Source organism: Lonchura striata, chromosome 3, assembly GCF_050655825.1.
Source record: "Lonchura striata isolate lonStrDom1 chromosome 3, ASM5065582v1, whole genome shotgun sequence".
Taxonomy (NCBI): Eukaryota; Metazoa; Chordata; class Aves; order Passeriformes; family Estrildidae; genus Lonchura; species Lonchura striata.
Genome location: NC_140705.1, coordinates 48,090,320 through 48,111,127, shown reverse-complemented (window position 1 = coordinate 48,111,127; position 20,808 = coordinate 48,090,320). Strand labels below are relative to the sequence as shown.

At 38.8% G+C, this 20,808-nt stretch overlaps 1 protein-coding gene across 5 annotated transcripts in view; it reads right to left on the bottom strand.

Moving 5' to 3' along the window:
• The window catches only part of NT5DC1 (5'-nucleotidase domain containing 1), a 147,806-nt gene that overhangs the window by 21,114 nt on the left and 105,884 nt on the right, over positions 1 to 20,808 (bottom strand). For 2 of the 5 annotated variants that reach the window (XR_014953721.1, XM_021555531.3), the window contains exons 9-11: positions 17,818 to 17,936; positions 16,827 to 16,985; positions 10,741 to 10,909 (exon numbers count right to left, since the gene is read on the bottom strand). Coding sequence is in view for 4 of the 5 variants with exons in the window: in XM_021555531.3 (XP_021411206.3) it covers positions 10,741 to 10,909; positions 16,827 to 16,985; positions 17,818 to 17,936 (447 nt within the window). In the remaining variant the exon portion in view is untranslated. Of the gene's footprint in view, positions 1 to 5,137; positions 5,266 to 10,740; positions 10,910 to 13,365; positions 16,730 to 16,826; positions 16,986 to 17,817; positions 17,937 to 20,808 lie in introns of those variants that run through there. The other 3 variants (XM_085575058.1, XM_085575061.1, XM_085575060.1) reach the window with 2 other exon arrangements.

Genomic DNA, 20,808 nt, shown 5'->3' with positions numbered 1-20,808 from the left:
CCTTGATTGCTGAAATAATGTTAGTCAGAGAAAATTACTCAATGAATGCTTGAATACAAATCAAAAGTCTTCAATGAGCCTAGATGCAGTTTTTCTCCCAATACACCTTCAAGTTCATTCTTCAATTTGCCACCCTTCTCTTTTATCTCAGCAATCTACTCATAAGATGGCTATGTTTAAAACAAAGAATCAGTTCCTTTTTTTGTTTTTAATGGCTATTGAAGCAAGATTCCCAAAAGGCACCCACTCTTGGACCTTCTTGCAGTCCAGTGTTAACAACTTCATTTTGTATCAAGCATTCTTAGAAATCTGCACTTGTAACTTGATGTACTCATCACTTCCAGTCTGTAAAGAACACTGAATGCATTAAAATAGCTCTGAACAGTCAAAGCTTTCTTTTCTGTAACTTTTCAAAAGCCTCTGCTGCCAACAGTGACCCACCCACTCTCACAGCCAGAAAACTGATACTTCCTGTGCTCACCTCATACCCAAAGTTCAAGAAACCAAATTAAAAAAAACATATAAATAAAACGTAGTTCAATAAACTATTCCCTTTCCAATAAATGAAAAACTAACCTCCCTCCAAACAGGGTTAGGTCATTTCCAGGTTTGTCTTTTAGAACCAAAGTAAAGCATAAAAGCTATTACTCAGTTCATCTCTACAATAACTTATGAATTGCAATTTTTAAAATTTAATTTGGAGTAAATTTGGGGAAGTGACATCCTGTCACTACATGCTGCAATTCCCCCTCCCCCCCCCCCTCCCCCCCCCCCCCACCTCAACAGTTTCTATGAAACAGAAACCCACAATTTTAGTAGTTTTGGCAAAACAACAGGAAATCCAGTTCTGTCTCACAAGTGATTTGCAGGCAGGCACCAGGGCAGCATCCAGGTCTGCAGCTTTAAACTCATACTGAACATAATACAGCAATAGATAAGTACTTAGATCAAGCTGAAAAATAAGTTAGAGGCTAGAATAAAGTAGGAATAGGAGGAAAGATAATTGGAAGAGAATTGTTTAAGTAGGTGATTTTAGCTTGCCATATAAGTTCATTTTCTCATTTTGTCTGAGTCAGGGAAATCTCTGGAGCTCATTGTGAGCACTACAGAACAGGCAGATGCTTTCCTAGTGTGCAGAAGGCTCAGTGGATTTACTGACTGCTGAGTCTATTTATGATGCTCAGTTTAACACAAAGGTTTAAAAAATTACAAAATAAATGGAAAAAGAAAGCAAATATTTCCAAATATCTTTATGAGCTATAAAAATCAAATGTCATACAGTTGCTTTTATAAAAAAGCTTTTACTAGCTTAATAGTCTAGCAGTCTGGAGTTTCCCAAGAGTAGTTTAATCAAAGAACAGCACAAATGGGACAGACTTGCTACAGAGTTGATAATTGCTGAGGAAAAGAATCAGCTGGATCAAAATGGCAATTTCATTGGTATTTCTTGGTAAACTAGCTTTACAGAATCAGCTTAAACACTTAAACATCCTATAAGCAATGCAAAAGGTGCCAAAAGAGAATAATCACATTTTTATATATTCACACCCCAGTTTATCAATTTAAATGTTGCTTTAGTAGCAGCAAGCAGACTTTGGAAGATGGCTAGAAAATATCCATATCCATTTTGCAAAAGCATGAAAAAAACCAAAACCATACAGTATTCAATAATAAAGCCAATATTGGGGGAAAAATAGAGCAAAAGTAGTCGCTTATTTCCAAGTTGTTGTTTTCCTTGTGTTTTTTTCCCAGTAAATTCTTCAGGGTTTGCTGTTGTGCATGCTCACAGCTGCTGCTGTGATAGACTAAGGTGGTAGACCTTTACATCTTGGCACCCACTTCTCACCTAACCCTGATGGAGAATCAGGCTGGGGGCAGGGGGCAGATATGCAGACACAGTCAGACAGCAAGGCTCTAATGAGTCCTAACCTGCACTGATAAGGAATTCAGCACAAAACTCATCCAATATTGCCACCATAAAAAAAAAATAGATTTGAACAAACAAAACAGCCTGAGACTGGAAGAAGGAATTGCTACCCAATTACTTGAGAACCACAGTCCCAGAATTTTTCTATCATTCTTAGGTAATTCCACCCAGACTAATTAAAATTTTTAACCCAAGACAAAAAGGATATTCTTTTTAAGACTCAGAGTCCTAGAAATCAGATGTGAAGGGCCCCAAAAGGGTCCCAGAAGAATACAGAATGTCCTAGATCTACATAAATGCTGGTTATCAGATGTATCACCCTGAGTTCCTGTCCCTCTCCCTTCTTTCCTCCCACACCAGCCTGTGTGCAAATGAGTGATGAATACTGCTTTCCTTGATGGTGACCATTCAGTGGTGTTAGCAATTTCCCAATGGCTTGAGCAGCCCTCACAGGTTACTTGACTTGAGCTTAACTTGAGCTCAGAAGAGCTCCTGCCCTGCCCTGCCCTGCCTCCCTTACAGGCCTCCAGCAGCCCTGGTGTGAACAAAATAAAAGGGTGATATTTGGACAGTAGCTACTGTCAGTCAGTGTGTTCCAGTTATCCAGATCCAGGAATTGTGACATTAAGTACAACAGTGTTCTGATGCTTAAGTATACACATGCATGTACTTAGGAGCTAAGGATGGATTTATATCATAGTTACAACATCTCACTGTCTCATGTGCTGTGCACTTGGTGTAGGACAGCTAAATCAATGCCACAAGCTTTTATCAGAAGAAGACTTGGAGTTCTACCCACAGCAAGAAAGAGAAACCACAAGAAGAAGGGAAAATGTAATATTCTCAATGAGTGATCAGGAAAGTATTTGAGTAACTGAAGACAATTTTAATTTAAACCAGACACAAGCCTGCTTGATAAACTTACTGCTCTAATTTTTAAAAATTTTCTTGAACCAATACATTAAACAAAGAAAATCTTAACTAAGCACTTTAGGTGGATGTCATTGTTTTCAATTAAAAGCACAGTCCAAGACTGAAACAGATTTCTCCCAAAATACACAGCAGAAATGTCAGGAATAATTTTTCACTATTGACCAACAAAAGCAAAGCCAACATTTTTTCATCATGACACCACAGCAGCATCCCGGGATGAGTGAGAAGCTCTACAGAAAGCAGAACTCACCCTCCCACCCTGAGGTCTGCTCCCTGCCAGTGAGCAGGGCTGGTGCCAGATGCTGCAGAAGCCTCCTAGTAAACAGCAGGGTTGTGTTGTTAAGTGAATCCAAATATATCCTCCTGATTATGAACAAGGAAAAGGCATGAGGAAGAGAACTAAAACTTTGTCAGTGATACCCAAGTTTGAAAAAAATCTTTACACTGCTTAATTGTGTGAAATTTCAGAAAACACCACAGCTCTATCTTACATATCATCATCTGGGTAAGGTAATTATAGGGGCAGAGGACAAACCATAAGCTAGTATAAATTATTTTCCTTTTACAGGATTTTCCATAATTAATGCTGGCTTTGAAGCTTTATCCTGAGTATTTCATTGTATTTCAAAGTCACTGCTGAAAGAAAATATTAATTTCTTAATGATAACAACTTCTAATAGTTATTTAGCAGTGGAGTAAGTGCAATTGCTGAGGGGGAACTCACCAGTTTGGCTGTGCCTTTGAGTGTCCTGGCTTGCCAGTCTGTGGGTAGCCTTTAACAGGTGTTGTTTTTTCTTAAATGTGAAATGTTCTTTTATCTCTTGACCCATCTCTGTTTTGCAACAGTCAAAGCAGTGCTTACACTAAAAGCTCAGGATGTGAGACAGTATACTAGAAGCAAAAAAAAAAAAAAAAAAAAAATCCCAAGGCCACAAGTAGACTTATCTGACAGTAGTTATTTTTAGAAAAACTTCTAAGGTTGATTTTCCTAAGCTGGAGGTCAGGTGTTTGCTGTACTGAAGCAAAACTCCCAAAAGAGTGAAGTCAGCATGGGAAAAACATTCCTTCTGTCAATTACATGAAAGTCAGTGCTGCTGTCTGCATACTCCTAACTCAGAAGTTGAGAGGAGAAGAGTATCTGGGCAGTGTTCTATGGGAAAGGGGGACTGCTCAATGTAGGTTTGCTCCACAGGAGAAAGCTTCTGAGTTTGGATATAGTTGGTGACACAAGCCAGTGCAGTTTACCCCTGGCCATGCAGGAATAAAGACTAAAACTACTCTCAGTCAAAGTGCAGGTTTGCTACTTTACCTGCACTTACATAAGAGCTTTTGCCAACACAGGTGTATTGGCTGAAGCTCATGCCTGTGGCACTGCCAGCAGACATCTGTGGCCTGAGCTTGGCCTGAGCAAGAGCTTCAGTGCCACTGAGGTTTGTCACTGGTTACTTTTCTGTGGTGTCTAACACAGAAGACAGTGCCATTGGAGAAAACCCAAGTGGCAAACTGCAGGCATATGTGCAGCAGCAGCTTCACTACCAGTTTTGCATATGGACGAGTGCCTGGGGAAATGGAATGACTGTCCCATCGTGGCTGCTGCAATTGCTTGTGGTGTGCAATTTTACTGTAATTATCTTGGGAATAACAAGTCACATTACTTTGGGTCTACCCTATGGCCAAGGGACCACTGACCCCTTCCTGAGCAAAACAGCTGTGCACAAGGCGTGCACTAACTTGCAGCTGAGCCTGATAAGGGTCTGCAGTGAAGGAAAGCCTTAGAAATTCCGTTGCTGTTTTGGGTTTTCATGAGAAAACTCATTACTTCTATGTGGGGGAAACGTTTCTCATTTTTGTTTTAGTTGAAACAGTGGTTTTTGAAAGTCTTGTAAGAAAATAGCCCTGTGTGGTTCTTTGCTTGATATGGAACTGATCAGAAGAAAATATTGGACTATAATATTTTTATAAATCTAGGTGAAGACTTAATTAACAAAAATCTTGAGAGAATGCCAAGATCCTACCAGAATATGTTAGTCTTTCAGGGATCTGTTAATTAATTTCGGTGTGTGAATGACTCATTCTGGATCTTAAGAGCAGGAGGAAGGGCTTCTGAGGTAGGTTCAAGAAGTTAGCCTGGAAACAAGCAATTGTTGGAGCTGACAGGCATTTCTAGTTGATTAGAATAAAAAAAAAAAGAGCTGCATTTTGAGACAGTGAAGGAGCTACATTAAGACAAATGCATAAATGATACACCCCTTTACTTTCATTTTGAGGTAAACTCACCAACATCAGCCTTCCTCTCCAAAATCATGAGATGTGTTAATCTCATCACATTCCCCACTCTTGTAAAACAAATGTTTTCTTTCCCTTTCCCTGATTTTTTTCTCTGGAGGGGTGACAACATTGTTTACCTTAAAATAAAAATCCACACAGAGACATACATGAAGACAAGGCCTACATAGTTTTTGGTGCATGTGTGACCATCTTAATCTAGAGGGAATATGTTAGGCACCAATCCAGAGTACATAAATATCCTTCCAGCAATGTTTTTTTTAACATGTGAGGTTACAGGTTATGTACAGTTTCAACCTGGTCAGACCTATTTTACCTATTTTCACACTCAAAAATTATCAACACTTTGTATTACAACCAGGGTTTATAAAGTGTCAATATAAACTCACCCCATAAGCCTGCGATCTAGTCAAAACCCAATTATAGCTTTAGTTACAGCCTGCAAATGAAATTATGCTGCCTGAGTTGAAGGATAACTTTAAAGCAGAAATGATTGAGTGGTTCCCCCATTCTTAATGAATTGCTCATGAGATTTCCCTTTAATCTTTTCGGGGTGGCTGTACTTTGACATCTCATAGAGCAGAATAACGATGGCAGGAGCATTTCTGTCAGCTATTGGCTAGGAAGTAATCTTTTGGGTTCTGCATGATTTGACACGGTCTTCAGGTGCACAAGTCAATAAACCTTTCTGGAGGAGGAAGGAAAATCTGACCAAACTGTAATATACTGAGTACTGTCCTTTCTACACTGAAAATCACTACCAAGTGGTCAAATCCTGTGGTAAAGAAGAGGTCTCAGACCATTTGGGAAGTAACTAGGTCCTGAAGACTTTTTATAAACTAGTCCTGATCTATTGAACAATAATTTTAAAATGCTGTTTATTGTTGGTTTCAGCTGTATTTTTCAGTTGAAAAATAGATGCCTTATATTTGTTGGTTGTGTTGGGAATGCGTTTTTTTTTTCTTCTAAAAGGAGAACATTGAAACTAGTTTCCTGGAACAGATGAATCAGATTTACACTATCTGATGCTTTTCAACTGACACATAGATCAAAATGCTGTTTATACGCTTAGAACACATATCTTCTCTCTACTCAGTTGTATTTATTATCTGTTTTTCTTCCTTGCATGAAACCTCAGGGCCAGAAAACCTCAGAAATGTTACTGTAATGTATTTACACCAATTTTCCACCCAGTGTAAGAACACTTTTTTTGCATAAAAGCTTTAATTATAAAAACAACTCTTTGGCCTTGTAGCAGCAACTATTATTTGTAACAGCAAATTCCCAAAGCAGTTAAAATCCTCAAAACATTTTGATAAACTTAGTGTTTAGATGCTATTATATAGATACAATTTTATACTGAAGTTGGCAAGCAAAAGCACAGTTGTAAGATAAGGCATTAAATATGAAAGGTTACTGCTAACTAGCAATGCATAAGATAAATAGTTCTATGTGTTTAAGAGTATGACATATTATTGTATCATTTGAATAAGAGCAAGATTTTCAGTCTGGTTACAGCAAGGACTAATTTAATTAAAAGGAGTTGGATTTTACTTTAAGTGATGTAAAGTCAATGAAAAAACATAGAACTAAGGTGCAAAAACATGATGGATTTTTTTGTTTTTGTTCCACTTCAGCAACAATTACAAACATTGCTGTTCAGGATACAGAAATCAGTGTATGGCTGATTAGTGTAGTATATGGCTGTAGTACATGGCTGATTAGTGACTAGTATATCACAAGATTAGTGAAATTCATGTCTTCCATGATAACAGTTAATTCCTCCAGGGCATCACCTTTAAAATACATGTGGAAGATGGTGTGTGAAGTTTGCAATTTGCAGTTGATCTCTGCTGGGCAGACCCTTGTATCTGCGACCTGCACATTGCCAGTTCTGGAGCCCCAGACACGGCTGCCTTGAGCTTTCCATTGTACAGATAATTTGCAGTTCTAAGCAGAAACATGAACTTCTTTGTCATGGTTCACTGGCAATTTTATCATTATATTTATACAGCAAGCAGGCTGATGACTCAAACTCCTGCAGAAAGTGGCAGGGATCTGTAGGCATCTTTAAAGAGACAGCATTGGTGAATTATAATGGAGATTTTTTCTCTAGTTCTGTCTAATTGAAGTAACAATAAGGCATGAAGAAAAACTTATGCAGCCATATTGGCAAACCCTGATATGACTTCATAATGCACACAAGATTCAAAACAATGCATTATTCTCATGCATGACACAAGCTTGGTTATCTAATCTCCAAAGTGTGAAATGAACTCTGTCTCCATAAAACATTTACATTTGCACTAATTCTTCTCTGAAATGAAATTCTCGTGAGTTGCAACATCACTCAATCTCCTTTTCTTGCTTGCAGTAGTTTTTAATCCTGTGACAAACTTCACCAGTCAGAGGTTATGAGATAAGTTTACAACATTAGGTTAAGAATTATGGAATTAGAAAAGATATTTTTATGCTGTCCTTATTACAATTTAGAGCCCACTTTATTAACCTTTATTTTATAATAAAGAAAAAAAAACCTTACAAAAATCCCCTCTATAGCTCTGAAACTCCTCATGGAATTTTTTGAAGTGTGGCTTTTATAAAAACATCAAATATAGTGAGATTGAAAGGCAAAACATTAGTTTGAAATATGCGTATCACATTTTTGGACCAAAGAACTGTTAATCAAAAGACCTGTCTGAAATGGTATTTTTGAAATTACTGTTGGAATGCCTATATGATGCATTAAACACAATTATTAAAATGGGAATCTGGAAATGTGGTCACGTGGTCAGAGAGGAGTGGTTGCTGTCCTTGAAGGTAAAGTTCAGATTATTCAGGTAGGAAAGATAAGAGTAATCTTCCTCTACTTGGCTCATACTTAGCCTTCTGGAGTGGAGAAGGATGTCCTGGAAATTGTGGTTTATGCACAATGTCATTTTTCAGAGAGACCCCTACACCTTTAATTTCCATGTGGGAGCTCTAAAGTAACATTCCCACGGTAATGGATCCCAGCTTGGAAAATCTGTCTCATGATATCATTGTGCTTTAAAATGCTCAAATCTGTAAGGGAGCTGTAAATGAGGAGCAGAAAAGTGGAGAAACAGATGGATTTGTGAGTGAGGTATGTAGAATAGGAGTAGGGACATTGGCTTCCACTATTTTATTAACCATGTACTGTCAATATAAAATATCTGATTTCCAATCCAAACTGATGGAAGTACACAGAAGGTATTGTAGAAGATCTCCTTTGGGCAATTTTAACAATAAACAAAAGATACTTTTTCATGCACAAAGAAAATGCCAGTTTTTCTTCAGGGAATCTCAGTAGAGTTTGGATGATGAACTGTGATGCAATAGTCTGCAATGCCAGTAATACCTTCCTTGCCAGAGGCAAGCTTGAAATTCAGAACTTCTAATGCATCTTTGAACTGGTATTGAGTAAGTGAGTTACTAGTATTAACATTGAATAGTCTTTGGAATAATCTTTTTCAATGTGTCTTGAGAAGTAAACCAAGCTGTTTCTTATGCACAGACATTCACTGCAGCCAAACAACAAGAATCAATCTTAAAGTCAGCACTGCAGCCATCTGCCACATTTCACCAAATATTTTTTGCAGATCACAAGTTGATGGCATCCTGACTTGTACGTGGCACTTACTACTGCTCATGTAGGTGTACAAAAGCCAGGTCAGACATTGTTGATAGAGAAGCCCTTACCAACCCCCAGCTTGCAGGAGGTGGCAGCTTGTTTGGCTGGGTGAGGCTGAGCAAGGTGCTGCCAAGGCTGAGCCAGGCAGAGTTGAGCTCACACAGTCAGCACAGCGCTGGCTGGGAGCTGGGCTCATGGGTCAGCATGGTGGCAGCCTGGCTGCACGCTTGGACTCAGGGCATCTTAAGGAAAGGCCTGAGTTTTTGCAGCTTGGCAGTCAAAAGTCCTCTGCTGGTAATTAAAGCAGATGAATGGGAAAAGAAAAGCTGGAGATCATCAAACTCGCATAACCCATTTCAATCTCTTCTAGCTAGTTATTCCCAAATAGCTGTAGCTAAGATATGACTTACAACTGCAGCCAAAAACTTCAGGGCTTGGCAGAGCAAGAGTTCTCACAGCTTGCTGTGACAGGAGTCAGACAAGGTATTCAAGACGAGTTGGGAATTCCTTAACATTCATAATAATGAACATATTCTCTTCTACACAAACAAACAAGAAATACCACTTTCTGTAAGAAAGCAGAGATGTTCTCCTACCTTCAACAGTCTGCTGTCTGGTGCACAGCTGCAAGGTTAAAACATTATTTCTCCCCTGTCCTTTAGTACTGGGCTTTAACTTTTACAGACATGACACCCTGTCCCAGCACTGGTTCAATGCAGGCAGGGACAGCATATGGTGTCCCTCCTCATGGAGAAGCAGGCTTTGCAAGAGCTCCATGGCTGATGACAGGCAGCTATCCTACTCACTGACTGCCCAGATGTGCCTTATGGGTTCACACCCTTTCATCTGTAGCTGGAAAGCTTGTCACATATTTGAGGTTGAGAGGCCTTGCTTGTCCCTTAAACTGAGCTGTGGTTAGTGGGGAGCTGGCTGGGAGGCGAGTTTCAGACTGTGGCTGACCATTTTCTCTTGGTCAACACTTCCAAAGCAAGCCACAGCATGAGCCTGGAAAAGGTATTAGATGGGAGTTTTACAAAAATTATCTCTCTGTTGGCATTTTCCCTTGGTGTGTTTGGGCTTTGTGTCTTTAGGCTGAAATAGATTGCAAAATGGCAAATATCAGAGGCATAAATAAATTGTGGCAGTCTATGAGTGTTCTGTTTTGATATATCCATACAATGTAAGTACACCTGTAAAATATGGTTGCAAAGAAAAGGTCTATCAGATGTCTGCTGTAGAAATCACTGCTGGGCAAGCTGAAATACTCTCTTGCAACAAACTTTTTACTCCTTGATCTTATGTACGAAGCAGGCAACAGATGCTGAATGGAGGGGTTAGTAAACAAAATGCTTTCTGTTTCTTCATTAATTTAATAATTTGTTTATTTCTTTAGGTATGTGTATCGACAAAGTTCTGTACTGCAAAATGATAGATGGAGCACATGGGGGTTCTCATCACCACTGTGTAAACATTGAAATGTACTGCCGCTGCAAAGTTACAGCGAGCTGATAAGGGAAATGTAACAAGCTGAGCAGTCAGAAATATTTTTGTAAGTATAACACTCCCAAGTAACTTTGCATGTTGTTCATTTTGAATGTATCTCACCACTGAAAGTAGAAACAGCAAATCACAGAGGGGAAGTAGGGACCAAGTTCAGGAACTAAGCTACAGTCTGTAAATGTTGCACCCTATCTCCAACAGCGCATCAAATAAACACTTTCCATTTGCAAGCACAAACAAAACCCCTGGTGTATCAGGCAACAATTAAAAGCACAAACATCAAAGTAATCAATGGCCACTAGTGCTAGGTGCTGCATCATATGAACAGAATATTTTGAATGTATTTTAGATACATATAATCGCAAAACCAGATCTACAGCACTACAAACTTACTATGAATACTGCATGCTTATTAGGAAAAAGCCCCACATATCTTCCTTACCTGCTATTGCTTCCAGACTAGGGATTGCAATAGTGCTGTAAGTGCTAATACATTTACAGGACCATGTGTGAACTAAAGTCTCCTCTGCATTTTCCAGGCTGGGCAATCTGTCCACGAAGAAAGAGCCCCACTGTTTAGATACAAAGTAAGGAACTTTGAGCTGATCCCCCTGAAAGACAAACAAATAAATATGTCAGCTTAAAAAATTTAAAATCTTTGTTTATCCACAAGCATTAGTTTAGGGAACTCTAGTGTTTTTCTGACTGTCTGGGAAGCCTATACTGTACCTCAGGAGCAATGTGGCTTTAAAATATAAAGACAATAACAATACAATAACAATCTTCTTCCCATAAGTCCCCAGGTTCCTGTTTATACAATTTATGGATTCCCTAGGACATAAAAAGTTAACTATAAATATTTTTTAAACTGTTTAAGAAAACCACTTCTGTTTTCCCTGTTCTTCTGTTTTTGTTTTTGATGGTGTGAATTGCTTGCTGTCCTTCTCTGTTGGAGAGGCTGTGTTACAGCAGGGATCTCCTCCTGGGGGAAAAGGAGTTTCCTCATGCTGGGTGGAGTAACTGCAAAGAATGCATCATGCCACCTGTGTTATCTGTTTCTGAGCTGAGGAATGAGTGAAAACAGAGCCACAGAATCCATGGAGAAACATTTGCCTAGAAAATTGTAGAATACGAATGTTTTTAATTGTTTTTTAATTTTCAGACAACAACATCTAGACTAATTATGTTTTAAAGAAAGCATTAAAGCAGCATTGGAAAAATTGACATTTTACAAGTTAATCTTGAGACCTGCTATACACTGCCATGAGCAATCAGAAAAAATGCCAGCACACATCTACAGAAAGATGAAAGAATGGGAAACAAAACTACACTATAGAAAATCTGTTAATGTCATTTGTGTGCAAAGTAACTTCTCAGAACTGCAGAACACAGAACAGATACCACAGTTTGTGCCTCCAGGTTTGTAAACTTTTGTATTTTAGTCTCCATTTAACCTCTCTCTGAACAGTTTTAAGAATCTACTGGAACCATTTGTGTTTATGACAGAGGCCTGTATCTTTTGATCAGGAAGCTGTTGAGGCAGCTGAAGAGACTACACCAGTAAACACAGAGCCACTCTTCCATGTGTCTGTTACACTTTTTCCTCTGAGTATAGATGGGGGGGAGTACTGATTTCAACAAACATAGATACTAACTTCTGCCTTCTGATATAAGTAAACAGAAAAACCCCTCCTCTTTTGTCACAAAACAAGCATTTAACTGAAGTCCTGGGATTTTTTGTTGTTTTTTTTTTTAATGCCTTGCACAAAGGAACAGCATGTTACTTTCTTTTTTTTCTCCACTAAATCTTATCTTTCCATGCCAATCCCAGGACTTTACATCAATTATAATTAAGTTTAGATGCTCTGATGAATTAAAATCTGTTTGCCAGCTGGATGACACATGCAGAAAATTCTTAAGGCTTTTACAGCTGCTCAGGTGATTAATCAAAACAACAACCCCAGTACTGGCCCACATAAGCATTTGTAGCAAAGACAGGGTCCTGTTTATTGAAAAGAGGAAAGATGTGAGAGTTCTGCTTTCTGAAGTGTATGGTTAGTTCAGTAGACAATTAAAAATGTAGCCTGAGGAAATTAACTGATTTTTACAGAGGTTTGATTCTAGAGTGGGATTTTCTTCCTTATTAAGGAGGAGGGAGTTAAATTTTTGATTTACAACCCAAGCCCTCTGTGAAATCAAAACCAGTTAGATATAAGACTTCTCATCAAGTGACCCGGTTCAAAGCTCTCATCATTTTGCTACTGGTTTATCTACATGTGATAGGGCAGGTGTGGTAGGCTAAATCTCGATTTAAAATCTGTAAAGAGAGAATCTTTGATCATATCCCTAGGAAATATCAGACATTGCTCCCCCTTCCATCCCTAACTGATGCCCTGAAGATGTTCTTATCTCACCTGCAGCACATATCATAGCCTGCAATGAAGAACAGACCACACACCATGAATCTGTACATCTGTGAAATGAGGCCAAAGTCTCCTCTTACTGTGGCTACTCACATGCCTGGAGGCACATGCCCAGCAGCAGGTCTGATGAGACCTGGAAGATGTATCAGCCACTCCTGCAGTCCCCAGACAGAGAATTTGCTCTCACAGCAGGACAGTAGATCCTGGAAAGTGCTGGGCAATCCCTCTCTCTGGTGCAAATCCCCCAGGCATAGGATTTTCTCTCAGGCATACTGGTCAGACAGCAGCAGGTCAGATGTTGATTGTGTCAATTGAGGGCACAAAGCCTCAAATAAAATATCTACACTTCAGGGAAATAGGGATGGTACCAGAAATTCCCAAGTTCCAGGGCCTTCCAAAAAGTCAAAACACCTGGAATACTTGCTACCATCTTTGCTTTGCTAACTCTAGACAAATAGGGCCTGTTAACAGAATAGACAGAATCTGTTAATAGGACCCTTGGGCAACACTAGTTTGTCAGCTTGCAAATGACCTTTCTAAAATACTAATTAGCAGGGAGCCAAGCTCTGAAGGTTTTCTACATTTGGTAAAGGGATGAAATAAAGAAAGGTGTAAAAGGAATAGGAATGGAAGATCAAGCTGTTAGGATTTTTAAGGGCTTTATTTAGATGCAAATTGCCATCTATGCCATAGCAAGAACAGGGCATGAGGAATACTCTACTGCATCCAATGAGTGATGGTACTGGTGATTGTATGCTTTTTCCCAAGGTAGTAACACCCCACTAAATCTTGACAAAAAAAAAAAAAAACAAAAAAAAAAACAGTATTTGAGATGTTTCTGTCAGCACAGCTGTGCTGACCACAACAACAGAATATCCCTGAATCCCACACCCATGCAGGGTGTGAAAATGGACAAGCCACCCACTGGTCTGAATTCTGTTGCACAGAACCTGCCCTCCTACATATCATGCAAATATAAAACATTTCACACATGAATATTGTACCTAAACTACAAAACTACAACAAGGATCACTATAAGCAAATTTAAAATAAAATCTTTGTGCCAAAGATAAAGAGACAAACAGAACAAAAATGCATAATATAAATAGCCTTGTCCATGGTCACATCAAGGGAGTTAATGGAAATTCAGGGGGATATCAGCCCTGACTTCCACAACAAACCAGTCAACTAGGCAACACTGTAAAAATTAAGTTTTCCCTTCTAACTACAAAATTATCATCCAATTAATTCTTTGATTTCTGCTCCATTCATTCGTATAGCCCAAGGTTTTACAGACTGACAGCTTCTCTGTAATATTTTTCCTCAAAATCCTGGGACAAATTCCAGTTTTTCTTTTGTTTTCATTGATGGAACTGATCACACATTTAACAAACGGAACCAAAACCTTCAGCCAAACAAACAAACCCCCAGTTCTGGGAGGGAGGGAGAGAAATCTTGTTTCAACACAATGCCTTGTATTTTTATTCACCCTGCATGCTGCAATTCACTTAGGAGCCAAGTAACTGCATAAATAGTTTTTAGTTTGCTATTCTCTTGCTTATTTGGTTATGACTCACGTACTTAAAAGAACTGCAGTTGGCACCATAATTTCACAGTTATGTGTATCTGGCTTATAGCATGCATTTAATTGAAGGGAAAAGACAAAAACTGCAAATGAAAATGGAAACCACAGTCTCCCACTTGGTGAGAAGGTTGTTTTCTTCCCCTCTCGCTGTTAGTGATGAAACACCAGCATAACAACTAAAACCAGATTTTTGTAATTTCTTTCTGAAAGATGCAATTGCCAAATAAAGTAATATTTTCTTATTTTAATAGTATTTTGTAAAGAGTTATAGCATTGAGAGTTGCATAATGTATTAAATTTTCAGTCCCTCTCTCCACACAGCACATGGCATGGAATATCTACAGTAGTACTGTATTTTATTGCCAGTGAATGCTAAGCTGATTAACCAGATGAAATCTAATCTGTGACTAATTTTCCAGAAGCACCTGACTTTGTACAATCCTTTGAATTGTTTTTTCTCCCTTCTTAACCAAAGAGTTAATGGGAGAAGTTGCTTGGGGGAATGAAAATAAAACTCTCACAGGTTTGTAAAGGGAGTCCCTTTGAACCAGTCCTGTTAAGTTAGTGGTGCCCAGTCAACTGCAGAGCTATGGATGTGACCTGTTGTTCAGACTCCAGTGAGCAGCATGGTAATGAAATAACACCACTGACCTGCCACGGCCCCCCTGGTTCAGGTTCCTTTAATCAACGCGATTCATTTCTCCCTTGCTTGCTCGCTGTCACTGGTAGCGGATGTAAACGGAACAGGGGCTGTGTGTGGTAGGGGTGGTGTCTCCTTGAGATACTGCAATCTCTTGTCAAGAATGCTACAGTGTCAGTGAAATGTCAAGCACCTGTCTAAAAGCCTCAATTTGCTGCCTGACAACTGCTGTGATAGAGAAGATGGATCTTGTGAGCAGTTGAGCAGAGGTGTCGTAACAAGGGAAAACCAAATCATCATCGTGGCTCAGAAAAAAAATCAATCCATTACTCTTTGTACTTCCAGGAAAAGAACCACTTTCTGTCTCTGTTTAAAGATGTGTGCTTCAAAAGCACATAATGAACATACTTAAGAAACCATGTTGAATGAATCTCCCAAACTTTAAGTTTTATGCAGCAATGCAGCAGAAGCTCCAGTCAGAGAATAAACAAATTTATAGAAGATTTGAGTTATTTTTAAAGCATTAATTATTTAAATCAAATTGTATTAACCTGTATGTGCTACTAGCTCTTCCTCCCCCACCTCCCCTTCCTACTGAGAAACACATTCTCTTGATAGGATATTGAATTTTTTCAACTTCATTTTTGTTTATTTACGGCCCAGGAAAAAGCCTAAACTTGAATGATTACATTTCCTTATTTCAATGACTGAAATGTACTTGTCTGACTACAGTTTAGAAATCAGGGTAGTGGAGGAAAATATGAGATATGTCTATTAAAAAAATAAGATATAGAGATTACATCTATATTGTTTTAGTCCCATTGAAGAGACCCTTTTCTCCATTAAAACCAGGAGCTTTTATAACACTTGGATTAAAAACATATCAAGAATAAACACACCCCCGCATATCTTTTCTATTGGTAAGTTACCTTTTAATCACAAAGAGTAATTATTTTAAAAGAAAAATAGCTTAGTGTGTTACAAAGAGAAGTGTGAAAAGCATCTATATTTCTTTGCAATTAGAAGAAAATGACCTATTTATTCAGTAGCATATGAAATGAAGAGACACTTCAAATGGAGAGTGAAGCCTTGCTGTAACTCCTATCTACATGGGACATCCTGGAGATACAGTGCTGCCTCATCTCAGTGCTATTTCCTATCTACTCTGCTCTTTGGCAGCAGAGGAAAGGATAAACCATAGCAACTTCCCACCTTCTGTGGGAAATAAAAGGGTGACAGCCCCACTTCCCAACTATGATCAACCTGAAAATCATATTACTTATCTGAGGTAACTATCAGTAAGTCTGCACTGGGCCAGATTTTGAAGCCATTCCTCCTATCTGAGCACAGCTGTTACCAAAAAAAAAAAACCAAAACCAACTTGTGAGGGAAGCAGCAAATTAAAAGTTTTTTGTATATAAGGAAAGTGCAAGCAAAGCATGTCTCACACAGAGAGAAAGCAACCTTCAAAACAATGTATTAAAAATTCCTCCCTGTTTATAGTTGACCATAACACACAGAGAAACGTCATGAACTCAGCAGAGTTCAGGCACTGGACTTGCAATAAGTGGGCATGACATTTCTCCTTGTGGGATGGAAGGATCTTGTTACTAAAAAGGATGTTGCTAAGGGAGAGCACACAGAGCTCCTTTTCTGAGATACGTGGTTTAGCTCCAGGTAGAGGTGCTGTGTCACCCATGCTTTGCTGAGCTGGGGCAGAACAGCATCCTTCTGGTAAGACAAGTAGGACACACCTGTAGGAGATGCTGATGCTGCCAGTACCCTGGTAAGACAAGCAGGTTCATTCTTAGTGCAGGTGACATGAGGATTTTTGTAATTTACTTTATTCTGTTCCAGGAAACATCTGCAGGAACCCTTACCTCATATTTTCCTTTCTTCTCCAAGGGCTCAGATTCAGCCTTTGCAGGCACTATACCTTTGTCCCCTAGAAGCTCCTCTAATATGAAGACAGTTTCCCAGTTGCTATAGTGATGAGCTGGGAAAATATCTGAGTGCATACTGTCACCAAAATAAACAACCTGTGAGGGAAGAAGCAAATTAGAAGTTCATTGTATATGAGGAACACACAAGCAAACTGTATTTCACAGAGAGAGAAAAAGAACCTTAAAATGACCTAATAAAAATTCCTCCATGTTTACACTTGGTCAAGACATGCAGAGATCCTATTAATGTCAAGCTTGGGGTTTTATCTTCAACAAGCTCCATAAGGGGAAGGCTGGCCCCACACACCCTCCTTGCTCTCACCCTCCAGGGGCATTGGAAAGGGATGCCTAACTGGGACCAGCAAAAGGAAGTGTGAGTTTTTTGGCTGACAGAAATAGTCTGACGGGAAGTAGTAGAAAAACTACCAAAAAAATACACTAAACTGGAACAAGTTTTAGACTACACTGGAAAAAAAGACAGAACATTCTTCTTGGTGACTCAAAACTATTCTGTGTCCAGGAAGGAATTTATTCATTATGAAAAATGCTGTTACACCATCATTAGTGGCATTTTCACCTATCCAGACCTGTACTTAACATACTCCTAGTTTTTACTGATCCATCTTTTAATATATATGATCTATTTCCTCTGGGACATTTCCTGATTACAACCTGATTCTTCCCAAAGCTGCTAAAATGTTTACCCTGCATACAGAAAGTTTACATCTAGAAAGTTTACATATTCTACCAATAAGAAGACAAATATGCTACTTCCAGTTCTGGGCTACAAGCTGTTAGACAGCAGTAAGTGTAACCAGAACAGAAGTTTGTGACCAATCACATCAATAACTTTAATGAAAGCTTGTCTGGTGGATTCTTGACTGAAACAGGATATTTTCAGAAAGACTGACTCTCACTTGTAACATACCTTAGGATCCAACTTGCCAGTCATCTTCTTCAGTAGATCATAAAGCTGGATAGCATTACCTTGGGAATACCAACCAGGCTTGTCCAGTGACAGCAGAGCCTCCTGCTCCTCATCGTTTTCTGAAATCATCAAACCAAATTGCATGCTGTTAGTGAGACCAGCCCATCCTCCTGTACTTGTAAGATGTGTGAGAAGCTGCCTGTGCACAGCTGGTATATTTTGACATTTATCCAGATCCAGTGCCTGGCTCAAGTTCTGGTACTGACCGTGGACCATGACAAGGTGTTTGGTAGCTGGGGGCAGGCAGACATTTTTGAGCAAAGAAGCAGCTGAGCCTTGCGTGCACCAGCTACAGAAGAAGACCTAAGGACTTAAATTCATGGACTTTGCCACCCAAACACTGCAGCAGTGAAGGCAGGAGGCCACACAGACCAGACTGATGGAGCTGCCACAAATGAAGGTGAAACCATGAGATAAAACAGACTGTAAGAGACAGCATGTACCTTGGCATGCATAAAAATGACCTATAGTCTTTAAGCATTGACATAAACCCAACAAAACAGACTGAAGTAGCTCTTAAGGGCATTCACCAGTCTTAGGTGAGCAGAATTAGCAGTTCCAGTTATCACACAGTTTTGAAGAAATCATGAGTGGACAAATGATGAGTGGACAACTACCCCAGTGTTGCTGATTGTGGCATTATCTAAACTCACATGTAACTACTATGGCAGTGTCAGCAAATTAGAAAATTCAGTAGAAAGTGAAACTGCCTGGTCATCACCCAGCTCTGCCATAGGCTTTGTCTCTGGCTGTTTCCAAATAATGGATCTGTCCCAGTGTCCACGTAACCTTGTTGCTTTTTCAAATCCATCTGCTACTGCCAGATGAACTTTAGCTTCTTGTTGGAGCCAAAATAGCAGTCTCAATGAACCGATAAACTACAATTTCATCAGAAATATTAATATGAATGTCCTTTGTCTATTGAACTGGTGAAACAAAAGGTTGATTTGTTAATTAGTCTCAAACTTTATGTTAGAGACAGAAGAGTTAGAAACCAATACAGTACTTAGATCTGACTTAGGTGTAACATCACAATTTCAGTTTTTCTCTTGCTTTATAGATTTTTTCAAAGTACTTAAAATGTGTTAGGAATAAGAGGAAAAGAGCAACTTCTACTTGGTTAGAGATTGCTGAAAGCTGAAATGCAAATTTTGGAGAACAGTGAAATGCTAAGACAGCTTTATGTTTAAGAGAACGGAAGATGTACATGGTGCAATGCATTGATCTTTGAAAGAAATTTAAAAAGAAGCAAAAAGAAGGAAATGGGTATGTGGAGAGAGGAATGAAACCAGTCTTTGATATAATGAATCTACAAATTTGAAGAAATGGAGACAAAATTATTCTATTTTAAGGCTGTTTTATAAACTAGGAAAAAACAATGAATTTCAAAGTGGACATTAATAATTCATGTAGAACTTCATGTGGAAATGTTTTCCTTCGTTCTTCTTCAGGAATGTAACACTAAATGCAATAATAATAAATATGATAGCATCCATTAAAAAATTCCCTAATTTCCTGACTACTAATACCTTTGATCAAACAACTTCTGAGCAAACAGAAGTTGTCATAACAGTAAATTTATTTTATATATCTTGTATTTTTAGACATATTTGGATGGTTGGCTGAACAAGTAGACACAATCTTCAAATGACATGGACATAGAAAAAGAAACTTATGAAAACAACTCTTTTGAGATGCCATAAAGTTTTTGAATTATTAAAAAGATTTTTATAGCTCTCATTGTCTCTCCATTCAGTCAATCAGGAAAATACTGGAGAAAAATTGAGCTTTTATGAGCTATTTTCCAAATAATGACATCGTATTTGCAAACAGAAGCCCTATGTATTACAGCAGTTTCAGAAGGCTCCAGCAAAGAGTAAAACCCTGCTTGCTACCTCTATGGAATGGCATGAGAGGAAGTTCTGGCTGCAACAATTCACTCTAATTACAAGGTAGAAGACCTCTCGCTCTGTGAGAGCTATTACTGTCACCCCTAGCAATGGGATTCATCTTGCTTAACTCAAGGCATTTGGAATTCAGGCTTCTAATGCACAGTTACAATCTGAACCAGTTTCTACCAGGAACCTGTGGCAGGCAAAAGATGGTGCAACAAGAATTTTCTGGGGTGGAAGCTCTGGAGAAAGAAAGGATTTAATTAAATGAGAAACTTTGCTTTTAGACAATGAAATAAAGAGAAATTAATTTCCCCTTTAGAAGGAGACAGCAAACAGCACTGAGATGTCTAGTTCATTATGGGAACACTTCGATTTCGGAAGGAACATCATAAATTTGAGGAATTAGGAAAGGTCCTTTAAATTATTTGAGTTGTAGGGTCATAGGGCTAACAACTCTGAATCAACAGATCTTGTCTTGAGCCATCTCATATAGCTGCTTCTGCTCACACATTGAGGGGTGACTGTCAATTTCATTACTGTAATCTGAAATGGAAAGAAATGGATGGTGTTTCAGTTGTGATAAGTCATTAATGAGAACAGTTTCTAATCAGCTTACATTTGTCCAGTGGCAAAACACAGCTAATAAAATGATTCTTCAGCACCACCTTTCAAGGCTTTTTGTATTAGTTCTGCCATGAAAAAATTGATACACAACAACTTAAAAAAACATCAGTGACACCATTGGTTCTGGCCTTATATCCTTCAGATGGTAGCTACGTGACAGTGCAGAAGAAATCTGCAAATTTCCTGCAAAAATGCTGCTTAAATGTGATTATGGTAGTTCCTATATTAGATATTCCAAGCTGAACACTGGCTACACTTAGTCAAGAGGAAAACTGCTGCTGACCTGCTTTCCACTTTGCTGTTATTGATTCTTAAAAGTTCGTTCAAAGGTCAGAAATGCTATAAATATTCTTCCAACAGGAAGAAACACACATAGGCGGGGATGCTTTAGGTCTTTTAAGCTAGGAGGAAA